Here is a 22,100-nt window from a genome sequence, read left to right as displayed (position 1 = left end):
CGCCGCCAACTACCTACAATAATTAACCCCTAATCTGCCGACCGCAAAGCGCCGCTACTTAAGTTATCCTTATGTACCCCTAATCTGCTGCCCCTAACACCGCCGACCCCTATATTATATTTATTAACCTCTAATCTGCCCCCCTCAACGTCGCCGACACCTGCCTACACTTATTAACCCCTAATCTGCCGAGGCGGACCGCACCCGCTACTATAATAAAGTTATTAACCCCTAATCCGCCTCACTAACCCTATGATAAATAGTATTAACCCCCTAATCTGCCCTCCCTAACATCACCGACACCTAACTTCAATTATTAACCCCTAATCTGCCGACCGGAGCTCACCGCTATTCTAATAAATGTATTAACCCCTAAAGCTAAGTCTAACCCTAACACTAACACCCCCCTAAATTAAATATAATTTTAATCAAACAAAATGAATTAACTCTTATTAAATAAATTATTCCTATTTAAAGCTAAATACTTACCTGTAAAATAAATCATAATATAGCTACAATATAAATTATAATTACATTGTAGCTATTTTAGGATTAATATTTATTTTACAGGCAACTTTGTAATTATTTTAACCATGTACAATAGCTATTAAATAGTTAAGAACTATTTAATAGTTACCTAGTTAAAATAATAACAAAATTACCTGTAAAATAAATCCTAACCTAAGTTATAATTAAACCTAACACTACACTATCATTAAATTAATTAAATACAATATCTACAATTATCTACAATTAAACCTAACACTACACTATCAATAAATTAATTAAATACAATATGTACAAATAACTACAATGAAATAAACTAACTAAAGTACTAAAAATAAAAAAGAACTAAATTACAAAAAATAAAAAAATATTTACAAACATAAGAAAAATATTTACAATTTTAAACTAATTACACCTACTCTAAGCCCCCTAATAAAATAACAAAGACCCCCAAAATAAAAAAATGCCCTACCCTATTCTAAATTACTAAAGTTCAAAGCTCTTTTACCTTACCAGCCCTGAACAGGGCCCTTTGCGGGGCATGCCCCAAGAAGTTCAGCTCTTTTGCCTGTAAAAAAAAACATACAATACCCCCCCCAACATTACAACCCACATACCCCTAATCTAACCCAAACCCCCCTTAAAATAAACCTAACACTAAGCCCCTGAAGATCTTCCTACCTTGTCTTCACCTCACCAGGTATCACCGATCCGTCCTGGCTCCAAAATCTTCATCCAACCCAAGCGGGGGCTGGCGATCCATCATCCGGTGCTGAAGAGGTCCAGAAGAGGCTCCAAAGTCTTCATCCTATCCGGGAAGAAGAGTAGATCCGGATCGGCAACCATCATCTTCCAAGCGGCATCTTCTATCTTCATCCGATGAGGACCGGCTCCATCCTGAAGACCTCCACCGCGGACCCATCTTCATCCGGCGACGTCCAACTGAAGAATGACGGTTCCTTTAAGGGACGTCATCCAAGATGGCGTCCCTCGAATTCCGATTGGCTGATAGGATTCTATCAGCCAATCGGAATTAAGGTAGGAATATTCTGATTGGCTGATGGAATCAGCCAATCAGAATCAAGTTCAATCCGATTGGCTGATCCAATCAGCCAATCAGATTGAGCTCGCATTCTATTGGCTGATCGGAATCGTCAATCGTCGTTAGTCCGTCGGGCCAGCAGGATGTTCCGCGTCGGAGGTCTGCAAGATGGATCCGGAAGAAAGAAGATTGAAGATGCCGTTGATAGAAGACTTCATCCGGATCATGGACCTCTTCAGCTCCCGCTTGGATGAAGACTTCATCCGGATCATGGACCTCTTCAGCTCCCGCTTGGATGAAGACTTCATCCGGATCATGGACCTCTTCAGCTCCCGCTTGGATAAAGACTTCATCCGGATCATGGACCTCTTCAGCCCCCCACTTGGGCTTGGATCAGGACATCGGACAGATCGTTGAACCCGGTGAGGTGAAGACAAGGTAGGAAGATCTTCAGGGGCTTAGTGTTAGGTTTATGTAAGGGGGGTTTGGATTCTATCAGCCAATCGGAATTAAGGTAGGAATATTCTGATTGGCTGATGGAATCAGCCAATCAGAATCAAGTTCAATCCGATTGGCTGATCCAATCAGCCAATCAGATTGAGCTCGCATTCTATTGGCTGTTCCGATCAGCCAATAGAATGCAAGCTCAATCTGATTGGCTGATCGGATCAGCCAATCGGATTGAACTTGATTCTGATTGGCTGATTCCATCAGCCAATCAGAATTTTCTTACCTTAATTCCGATTGGCTGATAGAATCCTATCAGCCAATCGGAATTCGAGGGACGCCATCTTGGATGACGTCCCTTAAAGGAACCATCGTTCGGCTAGTAGGCGTCGGGAGAAGAGGATGTTCTGCGTCGGATGGAAGATGATGGCTCCCGAAGAAAGAAGATTGAAGATGCCGTTGATAGAAGACTTCATCCGGATCATGGACCTCTTCAGCTCCCGCTTGGATGAAGACTTCATCCGGATCATGGACCTCTTCAGCTCCCGCTTGGATGAAGACTTCAGCCGGATCATGGACCTCTTCAGCCCCCCACTTGGGCTTGGATCAGGACATCGGAGGAGCTCTTCAGGACGGATCGGTGAACCTGGTATGGTGAAGATAAGGTAGGAAGATCTTCAGGGGCTTAGTGTTAGGTTTATTTAAGGGGGGTTTGGGTTAGATTAGGGGTATGTGGGTGGTGGGTTGTAATGTTGGGGGGCTTGGGTATTGTATGTTTTTTTACAGGCAAAAGAGCTGAACTTCTTGGGGCATGCCCCGCAAAGGGCCCTGTTCAGGGCTGGTAAGGTAAAAGAGCTTTGAACTTTAGTAATTTAGAATAGGGTAGGGCATTTTGTTATTTTGGGGGGCTTTGTTATTTTATTAGGGGGCTTAGAGTAGGTGTAATTAGTTTAAAATTGTTGTAATATTTTTCTTATGTTTGTAAATATTTTTTTATTTTTTGTAACTTAGTTCTTTTTTATTTTTTGTACTTTAGTTAGTTTATTTCATTGTAGTTATTTGTAGGAATTGTATTTAATTTATTTATTGATAGCGTAGTGTTAGGTTTAATTGTAGGTAATTGTAGGTATTTTATTTAATTAATTTATTGATAGTGTAGTGTTAGGTTTAATTGTAACTTAGGTTAGGATTTATTTTACAGGTAAATTTGTAATTATTTTAACTATTTTAGCTATTAAATAGTTATTATCTATTTAATAGCTATTGTACCTGGTTAAAATAATTACAAAGTTGCCTGTAAAATAAATATTAATCCTAAAATAGCTATAATATAATTATAATTTATATTGTAGCTATATTAGGATTTATTTTACAGGTAAGTATTTAGCTTTAAATAGGAATAATTTATTTAATAAGAGTTAATTAATTTCGTTAGATTAAAATTATATTTAATTTAGGGGGGTGTTAGTGTTAGGGTTAGACTTAGCTTTAGGGGTTAATACATTTATTAGAATAGCGGTGAGCTCCGGTCGGCAGATTAGGGGTTAATAAGTGTAGGCAGGTGGAGGCGACGTTGTGAGGGGCAGATTAGGGGTTAATAAATATAATATAGGGGTCGGCGGTGTTAGGGGCAGCAGATTAGGGGTACATAAGGATAATGTAAGTAGCGGCGGTTTACGGAGCGGCAGATTAGGGGTTAAAAATAATATGCAGGGGTCATCGATAGCGGGGGCGGCAGAATAGGGGTTAATAAGTGTAAAGTTAGGGGTGTTTAGACTCGGGGTACATGTTAGAGTGTTAGGTGCAGACGTAGGAAGTGTTTCCCCATAGCAAACAATGGGGCTGCGTTAGGAGCTGATCGCGGCTTTTTTGCAGGTGTTAGGTTTTTTTTCAGCTCAAGCAGCCCCATTGTTTTCTATGGGGGAATCGTGCACGAGCACGTTTTTTAGGCTGGCCGCGTCCGTAAGCAACTCTGGTATCGAGAGTTGAAGCTGCGTTAAATATGCTCTACGCTCCTTTTTTGGAGCCTAACGCAGCCTTTATGTGGACTCTCAATACCAGAGTTATTTTTATGGTGCGGCCAGAAAAAAGCCGGCGTTAGCTACGCGGGTCCTTACCGACAAAACTCTAAATCTAGCCGTTAGTTAACTGACTTATTCTCGCCACAACTTGAGTCCATTAAAAAGGAACTAGGTACTATATCAATGGAAATAACTACACTATCTACTGAAGTCAGACAGTTTTCAACTAGGTTGCTTGAAGCTGAAACCAGATTTTCTGACTTAGAGGATCAAATGAATGTACAAGAATCTATAATTCATAAACAAGATTCTAAAATTAAAAATATGCAGCTGCACCTGGAGGATCTGGAAGATCGCTCCAGGCGTAATAATATCAGGTTAGTAGGCCTTCCTGAAAACCCTGAATATGAGGATCTAATAAAGTTTATTTCTTATACCCTACCTCAAGCAGTAGGGATGCCATCTCATATGTTACCGCTTATAATTGAGAGAGCACATAGGCTTGGCCCCAAAAGATCAGGCCCAGATGGTACTGTAAAAAATAGATTGTGTATAGTCAAGTTTTTAAAATTCCAAGACAAAATAGAATTGTTAAAATTTTATAAAAAAGTGATCCCCCGGTATTTGGAAATAACAAAGTCTTACTATTTCAAGATTTATCATCTGAGACGTCTTCCAAAAGGAGATTAATGGCCCCATACTGTACACAATTAATCAAAAAAGGTATTAAAGCGCACCTGCTATACCCGGCTCGTATTTTAGTCGAGGAAGGGGATACTAAATTAATTTTTAATGATGTCACTGAAATCAGGAAGTATCTAGGTACTGAATAGTCGCTCATAATAGCTTCCAGTGAAGCTATATTTAATCTGCATAGAGATTAGTATCCTTAGTATGTATGCCTTTGCTAGGTTGAATTTGTTCTGTTGTCTTTTTTGTTTTCCCCCCCCCCTTTTTTGTTTACCCCCCTTTTTTTTTTTTCTCTGTCTCTTTCTCCTTTCCTCCCCCCCCCCCCGTGCACCCTTACCAGTACAGTAATGAACAAGAAGCGGCTAAACTGAGAATTAAATGGGTGGGGAAAGTTATCTCTACATCTGGGAGTACTGGAAAATGCGGGGTAGTGATTCTTTTACATAAAGACCTAGAGTATAAGGTTCTTAATGTAGAAATAGACCCAACCGCTAGATTTATTTTGATGCAAATTCAAATAAAAAATCTTAACTTCATTTTATGTAATGTTTACGCACCTAATGTTTTTTCTAGAGTATTTTGGGAGGAACTAAGAGTAAGGCTAACTCCTTTCATGTCAGAAGCTATTATTTTACGAGGAGATTTTAATGCAACATTATGTCCGACGCTCGACAGGCTTACTAAGAAAAATAGATTACAATATAATAGAAATGCAAAATGTTTTAAACAATTTTGTCAAATGTTAAAATTGGTTGATGTATGGAGAATCAAGAATCCAGATATACAGGCTTTTTCATGCGAGTCAAAAGTTCATAGAACATTTTCTCGAATAGATTTTTTTTTAACATCTGAAATTCTTGCAGTACACAAATTAGAGGCGGAGATTGGAGAAATCATAATATCTGACCATGCGATTATTACATTATCTCTTCCAATAGCTGAAAATAGGGCTCCTACACCTAGATTCTTTTTTCCCAGATACTTATGCTCTAACCTTAGATTTATCAATAAATTGAAGTCTGTGTGGCAGGAATATTGTTCTCATAATATGAATTATCTTGGAAAACCTGAAATATTTTGGGAGGCGTTTAAAACGGTGATTAGAGGAGAAATCCAGGCCTATATAAGTTTAGTTAAGAGAAAAAATAGAGCATGGGAAGTTCAGATTACCAATAAAGTGAGGAATTCTTTCAGAAAATATTGTTCAGATCGCACAGAAATTAATTGGAAGAAGTATTTAGATAATAGGAAGGAAAGAGACTTATTTTTAAAGAAAAGAATACTAGAGGAGGAAGCTAAAATTAGCTTACAATTTAAAGGCTTCCATGGTTGTTCAGCTAAACATCTTGCTAGGTTAACTAAAATTAGAAAGAAAAAAAATATGATTCTTGCTATTCAGACTGGTAATGATCGCTTTACCGAATCTAGAGAAATTTCTGAGGTTTTTTTTCCCTATTATCAGCAACTTTACTCCAGCATAGAATCAAATGAGTTGAACCAAGAATTGTTTTGGACTAAGATAAAGATGCCCCAAATGCATGTTGATGATTTAACGACAATTAACGCACCCATTTCTATAGATGAAATAAGAAATGCTATAAATAATCTTAAATTAAACAAAGTGGCAGGGCCGGATGGGCTGCCAGCAGAGTTTTATAAATGTTTTGGTGAAGACCTTTTGCAAATCTTGGAAAAATTGTTTAATCATTATTTTTCGGCCAAGCGTACTATTTCGAGTTTTTTTTCTGCAGCTAATATATCTTTGATATTAAAGAAAGGTAAGAATGTGGAAGACCCAGCATCTTATAGGCCAATCTCTGTGCTCAATTCAGATTACAAGATCTTGATGACCATTATTTCTTCTAGACTTTCAATGGGCCTTCATAAAATTATTCACCCTGATCAGACAGGATTCATGGTTGCCAGAAATTCTACAAAAAATATTCGCAAGCTTATAAATTTTCTAGATTATGCATGGAATATAGATCAAAACAGGAAGAAACCCCTGTTGCGAGATGTTGCTATCTTATCATTGGACGCAGTCAAAGCATTTGACTCAATTGTATGGCAGTATCTATTTTGGGCATTAGATAATTTCGGGTTTAAAGGTAATTTTCTACAATTTATATCTAAACTCTATTCAAAACCAATATCTTTTCTGCTTATTAATGGTTTTTTGTCTCCCAAGATAGTTCTGCAGAGAGGTACCAGACAGGGTTGTCCCCTATCGCCATTGTTTTTTAACATTGCGCTTGAGCCTTTAGTGATTCGCTGTAGAGATATCTTGATTGGAGTCCAGATGGGCCAGCAGAAACTCAAAACGTTACTTTATGCTGATGACGTTCTGATCTTCTTAGCTGACTGTCAGCAATCCATACCAGTTCTGTTACAAGCTCTTGACAATTTCAGTTCCTTTTCAGGGTATAGGATTAACTTAGAAAAAAGTGAGTTAATGTGTTTAGGTAATATTCCCTCTATATCCAGTATACCGTTTAAAGTGGTCGACACTATTAAGTACCTGGGTCTAGTTTTACACAAAAATCCGACTCAGTGGTATAAAGCTAATTTTGAATCTTTGTTCCAAAAAATTGAAAGAGATCTTCAGATATGGGCGGTATTTCCACTGTCAATCATAGCTAAGATTAATTTAATAAAATCTATTATATTTCCTCGTCTTCTTTATCCTCTCCAGAATCTTCCATTATTTATTTCAAATAAAGACGTAAAGAAGATCTATACACTGTTTTCAAGATTTATCTGGAATAATAAAAAACCTCGTATATCGCTTCCTAGATTAATGCAAAAATTTGAATCGGCCGGTCTGGCTCTCCCCAATCTTAAGATATATAATGTAGTGGCAATGGTTAAAATAGCGGTGGATTGGCTTGCAGGAACTGATATTGTCTCTTCAGGAGATTTGGAAACCTTTCTAATTACGCCATTTTCTTTAAAGGCTATTCTGCATCTCCCGGTACGCAAGTTACCTCAGAACGTCTGTGGACTTTCTACTATTAAAAATATAATTATTGCTTGGCAAAAGTTCTGCAAATCCCTGGATATAGATTACACATTCTCTGAATTCTTACCTATTATAGGTAATCCTAGTTTTTTACCAGGGATGTATCAGGAAGTATTTAAAGAATGGGCTCAAAAAGGGCTAGTTTTTGTGAATCAATTATTAGATGGAAACGGTCGAATACATACGTGTCGATCTTTGTTTAATAAATATGAGCTGCCCAAGACGAACCTGTTTGCATACTTTCAAATCCGCCATTTTGTTTTCTCACAAAATTGGCTGTTTCCCTTATCAATTGCATGGTCAGATATTAGACTTTCCATTAAAAAATTACTGGCAGGAGATTCATCGATCTCACTGTTATATGACATTATGTTGAATAAACAAAGTTTGCTATATTTGGATAATATCTGTAATTCTTGGTCCTCACTAATGCCTACAATGGATCATAAAAAAATAAAACAGAGTTTTGACTCTCTCCATAAATGTAGAGTCCCAATGGGTATAAAGGAATCCCACATGAAGTTGATCAATAATTTCTATCTATCCCCACTTAGGTTATCTAAGTTTTATATAACAAGGACTAGCAGATGTCCACGCTGTTATTATAATACAGCGGATATAGGTCATATGTTTTGGTTCTGTCCTAGAGTGAGACAGCTCTGGCTAAAGATAATTTTTTGGTTTAATAAACTATATAAAGTCTCGATAGGACTGTCCTTGGAGGAAGTCTTGCTCTTGGTTTCTTCACAGAATGTTCTCAGTAATAGTACTAGAAATAGTCTTAATACTATTATACTCCTGGTTAGAGGCTGTTTGCTTAAAAATTGGAAGGCTAAACACGTACCAGGGCTAGCTTTGATCTTCAAATCTATTCAGGAACAAATAGTTTATGAATCTTATCATCTTAAGAATGCGTCAGAAAATAGGATTAAGAACTTCTTATGGAAGTGGGCCCCAGCTATTCTAACATATTCAAGACCACTCCAAAAACGGATTCTTTATCCATTCTTGCAGTCAATTAGTTTTGCCGAATTGACACTATTAAATGTTTTTCCTCAATCATGGATTGAGGGTCTTTGATAAATGTACGCTGGCTGGGTTGCAGGGGTGTGTGGGTGGGGGGTCTGGGGGTTTTTTTTTGTTTGTTTTTGTTTTTTTTGTTGTTTTTTTTCTTCTCCCCTTCCCCTTTCTGGTTTATGTTTGTTTATTTATTTGTACCTGTGTTGTCTTCCCCTTTCAGGGGAAAAGAAAGAATTTAAAATCCAGCAGTTAAACTGATTCTTGAGAAAAACAGAATTTATGTTTACCTGATAAATTACTTTCTCCAACGGTGTGTCCGGTCCACGGCGTCATCCTTACTTGTGGGATATTCTCTTCCCCAACAGGAAATGGCAAAGAGCCCAGCAAAGCTGGTCACATGATCCCTCCTAGGCTCCGCCTACCCCAGTCATTCGACCGACGTTAAGGAGGAATATTTGCATAGGAGAAACCATATGTTACCGTGGTGACTGTAGTTAAAGAAAATAAATTATCAGACCTGATTAAAAAAACCAGGGCGGGCCGTGGACCGGACACACCGTTGGAGAAAGTAATTTATCAGGTAAACATAAATTCTGTTTTCTCCAACATCGGTGTGTCCGGTCCACGGCGTCATCCTTACTTGTGGGAACCAATACCAAAGCTTTAGGACACGGATGAAGGGAGGGAGCAAATCAGGTCACCTAAATGGAAGGCACCACGGCTTGCAAAACCTTTCTCCCAAAAATAGCCTCAGAAGAAGCAAAAGTATCAAATTTGTAAAATTTAGAAAAAGTGTGCAGTGAAGACCAAGTCGCTGCCTTACATATCTGATCAACAGAAGCCTCGTTCTTGAAGGCCCATGTGGAAGCCACAGCCCTAGTGGAGTGAGCTGTGATTCTTTCAGGAGGCTGCCGTCCGGCAGTCTCATAAGCCAATCGGATAATGCTTTTAATCCAGAAGGAGAGAGAGGTAGAAGTTGCTTTTTGACCTCTCCGTTTACCAGAATAAACAACAAACAAAGACAAAGTTTGTCTGAAATCCTTAGTAGCTGCTAAGTAAAATTTGAGAGCACGAACTACATCCAAGTTGTGCAACAAACGTTCCTTCTTTGAAACTGGATTAGGACACAAAGAAGGCACAACTATCTCCTGGTTAATGTTTTTGTTAGAAACAACTTTTGGAAGAAAACCAGGTTTAGTACGCAAAACCACCTTATCTGCATGGAACACCAGATAAGGAGAAGAACACTGCAGAGCAAATAATTCTGAAACTCTTCTAGCAGAAGAAATTGCAACCAAAAACAAAACTTTCCAAGATAATAACTTAATATCAACGGAATGTAAGGGTTCAAACGGAACCCCCTGAAGAACTGAAAGAACTAGGTTGAGACTCCAAGGAGGAGTCAAAATGTTGTAAACAGGCTTGATTCTAACCAGAGCCTGAACAAAGGCTAGAACATCTGGCACATCTGCCAGCTTTTTGTGAAGTAACACAGACAAGGCAGAAATCTGTCCCATCAAGGAACTTGCAGATAATCCTTTTTCCAATCCTTCTCGAAGGAAGGATAGACTCTTAGGAATCTTAACCTTGTCCCAAGGGAATCCTGCAGATTCACACCAACAGATATACCAAATTATGTGGTAATTTTTCTGGTTACAGGCTTTCAGGCCTGAACAAGAGTATTAATAACAGAATCTGAGAACCCTCGCTTTGATAAGATCAGGCGTTCAATCTCCAAGCAGTCAGCTGGAGTGGGTCGAACGGACCTAGAACAAGAAGGTCTCTCAAAGGTAGCTTCCATGGTGGAGCCGATGACATATTCACCAGATCTGCATACCAAGTCCTGCGTGGCCACGCAGGAGCTATCAAAATCACCGACGCCCTCTCCTGATTGATCCTGGCTACCAGCCTGGGGATGAGAGGAAACGGCGGGAACACATAAGCTAGTTTGAAGGTCCAAGGTGCTACTAGTGCATCCACTAGAGCCGCCTTGGGATCCCTGGATCTGTACCCGTAGTAAGGAACTCTGAAGTTCTGACGAGAGGCCATCAGATCCATGTCTGGAATGCCCCACGGTTGAGTGACTTGGGCAAAGATTTCCGGATGGAGTTCCCACTCCCCCGGATGCAATGTCTGACGACTCAGAAAATCCGCTTCCCAATTTTCCACTCCTGGGATGTGGATAGCAGACAGGTGGCAGGAGTGAGACTCCGCCCATAGAATGATTTTGGTCACTTCTTCCATCGCTAGGGAACTCCTTGTTCCCCCCTGATGGTTGATGTATGAACTTGGCCCTCGCTAGCTGAGGCCAAGCTTTGAGAGCATTGAATATCGCTCTCAGTTCCAGAATATTTATCGGTAGAAGAGATTCTACCCAAGACCAAAGACCCTGAGCTTTCAGGGATCCCCAGACCGCGCCCCAGCCCATCAGACTGGCGTCGGTCGTGACAATGACCCACTCTGGTCTGCGGAAGGTCATCCCTTGTGACAGGTTGTCCAGGGACAGCCACCAACGGAATGAGTCTCTGGTCCTCTGATTTACTTGTATCTTCGGAGACAAGTCTGAATAGTCCCCATTCCACTGACTGAGCATGAACAGTTGTAATGGTCTTAGATGAATGCGCACAAAAGGAACTATGTCCATTGCCGCTACCAACAAACCTATCACTTCCATGCACTGCGCTATGGAAGGAAGAGGAACGGAATGAAGTATCCGACAAGAGTCTAGAAGTTTTGTTTTTCTGGCTTCTGTCAGAAAAATCCTCATTTCTAAGGAGTCTATTATAGTTCCCAAGAAGGGAACCCTCGTTGACGGAGATAGAGAACTCTTTTCCACGTTCACTTTCCATCCGTGAGATCTGAGAAAGGCCAGGACAATGTCTGTGTGAGCCTTTACTTGAGGAAGGGACGACGCTCGAATCAGAATGTCGTCCAAGTAAGGTACTACAGCAATGCCCCTTGGTCTTAGCACCGCCAGAAGGGACCCTAGTACCTATGAGAAAATCCTAGGAGCAGTGGCTAATCCGAAAGAAAATGCCACGAACTGGAAATGCTTGTCCAGGAATGCAAACCTTAGGAACCGATGATGTTCCTTGTGGATAGGAATATGTAGATACGCATCCTTGAAATCCACCTTGGTCATGAATTGACCTTCCTGGATGGAAGGAAGAAGTGTTCGAATGGTTTCCATCTTGAACGATGGAACCTTGAGAAACTTGTTCAAGATCTTGAGATCTAAGATTGGTCTGAACGTTCCCTCTTTTTTGGGAACTATGAACAGATTGGAGTAGAACCCCATCCCTTGTTCTCCTAATGGAACAGGATGAATCACTCCCATTTTTAGCAGGTCTTCTACCCAATGTAAGAATGCCTGTCTTCTTATGTGGTCTGAAGACAACTGAGACCTGTGGAACCTCTCCCCTTGGAGGAAGCCCCTTGAACTCCAGAGAATAACCTTGGGAGACTATTTCTAGCGCCCAAGGATCCAGAACATCTCTTTCCCAAGCCTGAGCGAAGAGAGAGAGTCTGCCCCCCACCAGATCCGGTCCCGGATCGGGGGCCCGCATTTCATGCTGTCTTGGTAGCAGTGGCAGGTTTCCTGGCCTGCTTTCCTTTGCTCCAGCCTTGCATAGGTCTCCAGGCTGGATTGGCTTGAGAAGTATTACCTTCCTGCTTAGAGGACGTAGCCCTTGGGGCTGATCCGTTTCTGCGAAAGGGACGAAACTTAGGTTTATTTTTGGTCTTGAAAAGACCTATCCTGAGGAAGGGCGTGGCCCTTGCCCCCAGTGATATCAGAGATAATCTCTTTCAAGTCAGGGCCAAAGAGTGTTTTCCCCTTGAAAGGAATGTCAAGCAATTTGTTCTTGGAAGACGCATCCGCTGCCCAAGATTTTAACCAAAGCGCTCTGCGCCACAATAGCAAACCCAGAATTTTTTCGCCGCTAACCTAGCCAATTGCAAGGTGGCGTCTAGGGTGAAAGAATTAGCCAATTTAAGAGCACGAATTCTGTCCATAATCTCCTCATAAGAAGAAGAATTACTAATAATCGCCTTTCCTAGCTCATCAAACTAGAAACACGCGGCTGCAGTGACAGGGACAATGCATGCAATTGGTTGTAGAAGGGAACCTTGCTGAACAAACATCTTTAGCAGACCTTCTAATTTTTTATCCATAGGATCTTGGAAAGCACAACTATCTTCTATGGGTATAGTGGCGCGCTTGTGTAGAGTAGAAACCGCCCCCTCGACCTTGGGGACTGTCTGCCATCAGTCCTTTCTGGGGTCGACTATAGGAAAACAATTTTATAAATATGGGGGGAGGTACTAAAGGTATACCGGGCCTGTCCCATTCTTTACTAACAATGTACGCCACCCGCTTGGATATAGGAAAAGCTTCGGGGGGCCCCGGGGCCTCTAAGAACTTTTCCATTTTACATAGTGGTTCTGGAATGACCAGATAATCACAATCATCCAAATTGGATAACACCTCCTTAAGCAGAGCGCGGAGATGTTCCAACTTAAATTTAAAAGTAATCACATCAGGTTCAGCTTGTTGAGAAATGTTTCCTGAATCTGAAATTTCTCCCTCAGACAAAACCTCCCTGGCCCCCTCAGACTGGTGTAGGGGCCCTTCAGAAACCATATCATCAGCGTTCTCATGCTCTACAGAATTTTCTAAAACAGAGCAGTCGCGCTTTCGCTGATAAGTGGGCATATTGGCTAAAATGTTTTTGATAGAATTATCCATTACAGCCGTTAAATGTTGCATAGTAAGGAGTATTGGCGCACTAGATGTACTAGGGGCCTCCTGTATGGGCAAGACTGGTGTAGACGAAGGAGGGGATGATGCAGTACCATGCTTACTCCCCTCACTTGAGGAATCATCTTGGGCATCATTTTTACTAAATTTTTTTTATGACATAAAATACATATAGTTAAATGAGAAGGAACCTTGGTTTCCCCACAGTCAGAACACAATCTATCTGGTAGTTCAGACATGTTAAACAGGCATAAACTTGATAACAAAGCACAAAAAACGTTTTAAAATAAAACCGTTACTGTCACTTTAAATTTTAAACTAAACACACTTTATTATTGCAATTGCGAAAAAGTATGAAGGAATTGTTCAAAATTCACCAAAATTTCACCACAGTGTCTTAAAGCCTTAAAAGTATTGCACACCAAATTTGGAAGCTTTAACCCTTAAAATAACGGAACCGGAGCCGTTTTTATATTTAACCCCTTTACAGTCCCTGGAATCTGCTTTGCTGAGACCCAACCAAGCCCAAAGGGGAATACGATACCAAATGATGCCTTCAGAAAGACTTTTCTATGTATCAGAGCTCCACACACATGCAGCTGCATGCCATGCTGTCCTCAAAAACAAGTGCGCCATACCGGCGCGAAAATGAGGCTCTGACTATGATTAGGGAAAGCCCCTAAAGAATAAGGTGTCTAAAACAGTGCCTGCCGATATAATCATATCAAAATACCCAGAATAAATGATTCCTCAAGGCTAAATATGTGTTAATAATGAATCGATTTAGCCCAGAAAAAGTCTACAGTCTTAATAAGCCCTTGTGAAGCCCTTATTTACTATCTTAATAAACATGGCTTACCGGATCCCATAGGGAAAATGACAGCTTCCAGCATTACATCGTCTTGTTAGAATGTGTCATACCTCAAGCAGTAAGAGACTGCACACTGTTCCCCCAACTGAAGTTAATTGCTCTCAACAGTCCTGTGTGGAACAGCCATGGATTTTAGTTACGGTGCTAAAATCATTTTCCTCATACAAACAGAAATCTTCATCTCTTTTCTGTTTCTGAGTAAATAGTACATACCAGCACTATTTTAAAATAACAAACTCTTGATTGAATAATAAAAACTACAGTTAAACACTAAAAAACTCTAAGCCATCTCCGTGGAGATGTTGCCTGTACAACGGCAAAGAGAATGACTGGGGTAGGCGGAGCCTAGGAGGGATCATGTGACCAGCTTTGCTGGGCTCTTTGCCATTTCCTGTTGGGGAAGAGAATATCCCACAAGTAAGGATGACGCCGTGGACCGGACACACCTATGTTGGAGAAATTATTAATTTTAGTTTGGAACTTTGTTTTTCTTTATAATAATACTGTATGATATAAAATGCTTTGACCCTGCGTGGTGCAAAAAGATATGATTGGAAAGTCTTAAATCATGTTATTTTTTCTCACCTGTTGATCTGGTTTTGTTATATTTTGCTGGATTTAAATAAAAGGAAAAATTATATAAAAAAAAAATATATATAATATAGTTAATTTAATTTGTAGCTTAATGTAATTTTAGTATAACAGTTAGGGTAGATTAATATAGTTTAATGTAATTTAGTATAATAGTTAGGGTAGGTTAATTAATGGTTTAATATAGTTTAATTTAATTCTAAAGGTAATTTTAAATTTATTATAAGATTTGGACGAGTTAATATTTAATGTACAGTTAGCGGGTTGTTAGGTTCAGGGGTTAATAGCTTAATTTAGTTTATGGTGATGTGGGGGGCTGGCGGTTTAGGGTTTAATAACTTTATTTTGTTGCGGTGGGCACCGGGAGCGGCGGGATAGGGGTTAATAACATAATGTAGGTGGCAGCGGTGTAGGGGGCGGCAGATTAAGGGTTAAGAACATAATGTAGGTTGCGGCGGTGTAGGGGGCGGCAGATTAGGAGTTAATAACATAATGTAGGGGGCGGCAGATTAGGGGTTAAGAGCATAATGTAGGTGGCGGCGGTGTAGGGGGCGGCAGATTAGGGTTAATAACATAATGTAGGTGGCGGCGGGGTCCGGGAGCAGCGGGATAGGGGTTAATAAGTTTATTAGAGTTGCAGTGGGCTCCGGGGGCGGCGGGATAGGGGTTAATAACTTTATTTAGTTGCGGCGGGGTCGGATAGCGGCGGGTTAGGGGTTAAACAGTTTAGTATAGTGGCGGTGCTTAGTGACAGTATACAAATAAAGCTGTGAAAAATACGAATAGCAGCGAGATCGATGACTGTTAGTTAACAACAGTCTGTTGCTCATCGCCCCGTACTTGGTGCCCGGCTTTTTGACAGCTTTTTTGTTAAATATGGAGAGCATATTCAGGTCCGCGGCCGCAATGTTAGGCGATGTCAAGCCAGCGTATTGATGCTGTCGAATGCAGCACAGTTGACGGCTTGATAAGTAGGCCTCAGGGTATTGTCATCTTTCCCTGCACAGATTAGTTTATTATTTATGTCCATTTGAATTTTCTTGTGTAGTGTCATTAGGATTTTCACAGGGCACTTTTGTTCTTGTTGACTTACTAGCCTTTGAGTCTGTTTTGTATGTGAACACAAGTAAAGTTGTGCTATGCCGCATTACAGGAAGAAGTGTCTGCACTGGTTACAGAGCTACAGAGACAGAAGAGAAAATTAGAGGAGCAAATTAACAAACTCATCAACAACAAAACTCGAATCACGGTAAGTGATTGAATGGATAATGTCATCTTTCCTCTCACATTCTATAGTGATGGAACATGTAAAGTAATCACTATTCAACAGTTTGGCTTACCCTATTTTACGTAGAGAATTATGTTTTTTTCTGATCTGTAGCACTATCAGCCCTGTTTTTGGATAAATTTACATAACCAATAACCATTTCAACACTTATTGCATTCTTCTGATAAATGTTTTAGCGACATTTCAGTCCTTGAAAAAAACAAAACAATGCTTATCATATTAATAGAGATGTTGAGGGGTGGCCCAAATGGATGTTTGAATCACAATCATATAATAAAATAAGGGTGTGAACTTCAAAATTCAGAGTTCCATCCCATCATCCATCACTCCTGACACCCAGGCCTTCCTCACATAGGGCTAGATTTTGCTCAAGCGTAAACATCACTAAAAGTAAGCTTTTTGCACACGCTAACCAAAGGTTATTAATATTTCACATTCCATTGTTCTTTACATACAGAATGTTTTTTTATTGTAAATATATTCCTATATATATCTGTATATACCTATATATCTATTCCGATAGATATATAGGTATGGATATTTATTTTACATTAACATTATCTCATATATATAGAAATATATATTTAATAATAAAAATTACATTGTTTTCGGCCGCACGTTAAATAACTGGCCATTACAAGTGGCTGGCTAATGCTCATGCAAGCTTGCGGGAGTACTTTGCGCTAAGCTCAATTAACTAGAGGTCAGACCTCTGGTCAATTGAAATACCTGTCCCCTAATTGCCCCCCAAATAAACTTGACAGTTGATTTCTTAAAATAAAAAAAAGAGCATATTTATTTATTTAAAAAAAACTGCAACAAGCAGTTATGAGGGGTTAAAGTGAGGGGATGTGGGGTATTAGAAAAAACATAATTTATGCTTACCTGATAAATTCCTTTCTTCTGTTGTGTGATCAGTCCACGGGTCATCATTACTTCTGGGATATAACTCCTCCCCAACAGGAAATGCAAGAGGATTCACCCAGCAGAGCTGCATATAGCTCCTCCCCTCTACGTCAGTCCCAGTCATTCGACCAAGAATCAACGAGAAAGGAGTAACCAAGGGTGAAGTGGTGACTGGAGTATAATTTAAAAAATATTTACCTGCCTTAAAACAGGGCGGGCCGTGGACTGATCACACAACAGAAGAAAGGAATTTATCAGGTAAGCATAAATTATGTTTTCTTCTGTTATGTGTGATCAGTCCACGGGTCATCATTACTTCTGGGATACCAATACCAAAGCAAAAGTACACGGATGACGGGAGGGATAGGCAGGCTCATTATACAGAAGGAACCACTGCCTGAAGAACCTTTCTCCCAAAAATAGCCTCCGAAGAAGCAAAAGTGTCAAATTTGTAAAATTTGGAAAAAGTATGAAGCGAAGACCAAGTTGCAGCCTTGCAAATCTGTTCAACAGAGGCCTCATTCTTAAAGGCCCAAGTGGAAGCCACAGCTCTAGTGGAGTGGGCTGTAATTCTTTCAGGAGGCTGCTGTCCAGCAGTCTCATAGGCTAAACGTATTATGCTACGAAGCCAAAAAGAGAGAGAGGTAGCAGAAGCTTTTTGACCTCTCCTCTGTCCAGAATAAACGACAAACAGGGAAGAAGTTTGGCGAAAATCTTTAGTTGCCTGCAAGTAGAACTTGAGGGCACGAACTACATCCAGATTGTGTAGAAGACGTTCCTTCTTTGAAGAAGGATTTGGACACAAGGATGGAACAACAATCTCTTGATTGATATTCCTGTTAGTGACTACCTTAGGTAAGAACCCAGGTTTAGTACGCAGAACTACCTTGTCTGAGTGAAAAATCAGATAAGGAGAATCACAATGTAAGGCTGATAACTCAGAGACTCTTCGAGCCGAGGAAATAGCCATTAAAAACAGAACTTTCCAAGATAACAATTTTATATCAATGGAATGAAGGGGTTCAAACGGAACACCTTGTAAAACGTTAAGAACTAAGTTTAAACTCCATGGCGGAGCAACAGCTTTAAACACAGGCTTGATCCTAGCTAAAGCCTGACAAAAAGCCTGGACGTCTGGATTTTCTGACAGACGCCTGTGTAACAAGATGGACAGAGCTGAAATCTGTCCCTTTAATGAACTAGCTGATAAACCCTTTTCTAAACCTTCTTGTAGAAAGGACAATATCCTAGCGATCCTAACCTTACTCCAGGAGTAACCTTTGGATTCGCACCAGTATAGGTATTTACGCCATATTTTATGGTAAATCCTTCTGGTAACAGGCTTCCTAGCCTGTATCAGGGTATCAATAACCGACTCAGAAAAACCACGTTTTGATAAAATCAAGCGTTCAATTTCCAAGCAGTCAGCTTCAGAGAAGTTAGATTTTGATGTTTGAATGGACCCTGTATCAGAAGGTCCTGTCTTAGAGGTAGAGACCAAGGCGGACAGGATGACATGTCCACTAGATCTGCATACCAAGTCCTGCGTGGCCATGCAGGTGCTATTAGAATTACTGATGCCCTCTCCTGTTTGATTTTGGCAATCAATCGAGGAAGCAGCGGGAAGGGTGGAAACACATAAGCCATCCCGAAGTTCCAAGGTGCTGTCAAAGCATCTATCAGAACTGCTTCCGGATCCCTGGATCTGGACCCGTAGCGAGGAAGTTTGGCGTTCTGGCGAGACGCCATGAGATCTATCTCTGGTTTGCCCCAACGTCGAAGTATTTGGGCAAAGACCTCCGGATGAAGTTCCCACTCCCCCGGATGAAAAGTCTGGCGGCTCAAGAAATCCGCCTCCCAGTTCTCCACTCCCGGGATGTGGATTGCTGACAGGTGGCAAGAGTGAGACTCTGCCCAGCGAATTATCTTTGATACTTCCATCATTGCTAGGGAGCTTCTTGTCCCTCCCTGATGGTTGATGTAAGCTACAGTCGTGATGTTGTCCGACTGAAACCTGATGAACCCCCGAGTTGTTAACTGGGGCCAAGCCAGAAGGGCATTGAGAACTGCTCTCAATTCCAGAATGTTTATTGGCAGGAGACTCTCCTCCTGATTCCATAGTCCCTGAGCCTTCAGAGAATTCCAGACAGCGCCCCAACCTAGTAGGCTGGCGTCTGTTGTTACAATTGTCCAGTCTGGCCTGCTGAATGGCATCCCCCTGGACAGGTGTGGCCGATAAAGCCACCATAGAAGAGAATTTCTGGTCTCTTGATTTAGACTCAGAGTAGGGGACAAATCTGAGTAATCCCCATTCCACTGACTTAGCATGCATAATTGCAGCGGTCTGAGGTGTAGGCGTGCAAAAGGTACTATGTCCATTGCCGCTACCATTAAGCCGATCACCTCCATGCATTGAGCTACTGACGGGTGTTGAATGGAATGAAGGACACGGCATGCATTTTGAAGCTTTGTTAACCTGTCTTCTGTCAGGTAAATCTTCATTTCTACAGAATCTATAAGAGTCCCCAAGAATGGAACTCTTGTGAGAGGAAAGAGAGAACTCTTCTTTTCGTTCACTTTCCATCCATGCGACCTTAGAAATGCCAGAACTAACTCTGTATGAGACTTGGCAGTTTGAAAGCTTGAAGCTTGTATTAGAATGTCGTCTAGGTACGGAGCTACCGAAATCCCTCGCGGTCTTAGTACCGCCAGAAGGGCACCCAGAACCTTTGTGAAGATTCTTGGAGCCGTAGCCAATCCGAATGGAAGAGCTACAAACTGGTAGTGCCTGTCTAAGAAGGCAAACCTTAGATACCGGTGATGATCTTTGTGGATCGGAATGTGAAGGTAAGCATCCTTTAAATCCACAGTGGTCATGTACTGACCCTCTTGGATCATGGGTAAAATTGTCCGAATAGTTTCCATTTTGAACGATGGAACTCTTAGGAATTTGTTTAGAATCTTTAAATCTAAGATTGGCCTGAAAGTTCCCTCTTTTTTGGGAACCACAAACAGGTTTGAGTAGAACCCTTGTCCTTGTTCCGACCGCGGAACCGGATGGATCACTCCCATTAATAACAGATCTTGTACGCAGCGTAGAAACGCTTCTTTCTTTATCTGGTTTGTTGACAACCTTGACAGATGAAATCTCCCTCTTGGGGGAGATAATTTGAAGTCTAGAAGGTATCCCTGAGATATGATCTCTAGTGCCCAGGGATCCTGAACATCTCTTGCCCAGGCCTGGGCGAAGAGAGAGAGTCTGCCCCCCACTAGATCCGGTCCCGGATCGGGGGCTCTCGGTTCATGCTGTCTTTGGGGCAGCAGCAGGTTTCCTGGCCTGCTTGCTCTTGTTCCAGGCCTGGTTAGGCTTCCAGCCTTGCCTGTAACGAGCAACAGCTCCTTCCTGTTTTGGTGCAGTGGAGGTTGATGCTGCTCCTGTTTTGAAATTCCGAAAGGGACGAAAATTAGACTGTCTAGCCTTAGCTTTGGCTTTGTCTTGGGGTAGGGCGTGGCCCTTACCTCCTGTAATGTCAGCGATAATTTCTTTCAAACCGGGCCCAAATAAAGACTGCCCCTTGAAAGGTATATTAAGTAATTTGGACTTAGAAGTAACATCTGCTGACCAGGATTTTAGCCACAGCGCCCTACGTGCCTGTATGGCGAATCCTGAGTTCTTAGCCGTAAGTTTGGTTAAATGTACTACGGCCTCCGAAATGAAAGAATTAGCTAGTTTAAGGACTCTAAGCCTGTCCGTAATGTCGTCTAGCGTAGATGAACTAAGGTTCTCTTCCAGCGACTCAATCCAAAATGCTGCCGCAGCCGTAATCGGCGCGATACATGCAAGGGGTTGCAATATAAAACCTTGTTGAACAAACATTTTCTTAAGGTAACCCTCTAATTTTTTATCCATTGGATCTGAGAAAGCACAGCTATCCTCCACCGGGATAGTGGTACGCTTAGCTAAAGTAGAAACTGCTCCCTCCACCTTGGGGACCGTTTGCCATAAGTCCCGAGTGGTGGCGTCTATTGGAAACATCTTTCTAAATATTGGAGGGGGGTGAGAACGGCACACCGGGTCTAGCCCACTCCTTAGTAACAATTTCAGTTAGTCTCTTAGGTATAGGAAAAACTTCAGTACTCGCCGGGTACCCGCAAAATATTTATCCAACCTGCACAGTTTCTCTGGTATTGCAACGGTGTTACAATCGTTGAGAGCTGCTAAGACCTCCCCTAGTAATACACGGAGGTTCTCTAATTTAAATTTAAAATTTGAAATATCTGAGTCCAATCTGTTTGGATCAGAACCGTCACCCACAGAATGAAGCTCTCCGTCTTCATGCTCTGCGAGCTGTGACGCAGTATCAGACATGGCCCTAGCATTGTCAGCGCACTCTGTTCTCACCCCAGAGTGATCACGCTTGCCTCTTAGTTCTGGTAATTTAGACAAAACTTCAGTCATAACAGTAGCCATATCTTGTAATGTTATCTGTAATGGCCGCCCAGATGTACTAGGCGCCATAATATCACGCACCTCCCGGGCGGGAGATGCAGGTACTGCCGCGTGAGGCGAGTTAGTCGGCATAACTCTCCCCTCGCTGTTTGGTGAAATTTGTTCACATTGTACAGATTGACTTTTATTTAAAGTAGCATCAATACAGTTAGTACATAAATTTCTATTGGGCTCCACCTTGGCATTGGAACAAATGACACAGACATCTTCCTCTGAGTCAGACATGTTTAACACACTAGCAAAAAACTTACAACTTGGTTATAATCTTTTTTAGCAAAAACGTACTGTGCCTCAAAGAGGTACTAAACGATTAAATGACAGTTGAAATAATGAACTGAAAAACAGTTATAGCATCAACTTTAAAGCAACACAACTTTTAGCAAAGGTTTGTTCCCATTAGTAAAATAACAATAATTAAATTTGACATAA

The 22,100-nt window shown here is 41.1% G+C and overlaps 1 protein-coding gene across 1 annotated transcript in view; it reads left to right on the top strand.

The window, feature by feature from the left end:
• Window positions 1–22,100, top strand: part of TRIM50 (tripartite motif containing 50) — a 111,766-nt gene that overhangs the window by 23,761 nt on the left and 65,905 nt on the right. The window contains 1 exon segment of the mRNA XM_053706314.1: window positions 16,121–16,216. Coding sequence (XP_053562289.1) covers window positions 16,121–16,216 — 96 coding nt within the window.

The sequence above is a fragment of the Bombina bombina genome, chromosome 3 (assembly GCF_027579735.1).
Source record: "Bombina bombina isolate aBomBom1 chromosome 3, aBomBom1.pri, whole genome shotgun sequence".
In the NCBI taxonomy this organism is placed as follows: Eukaryota; Metazoa; Chordata; class Amphibia; order Anura; family Bombinatoridae; genus Bombina; species Bombina bombina.
Note: the sequence above shows the minus strand (reverse complement) of the source record. Positions and strands in the feature narration are given on the sequence as shown.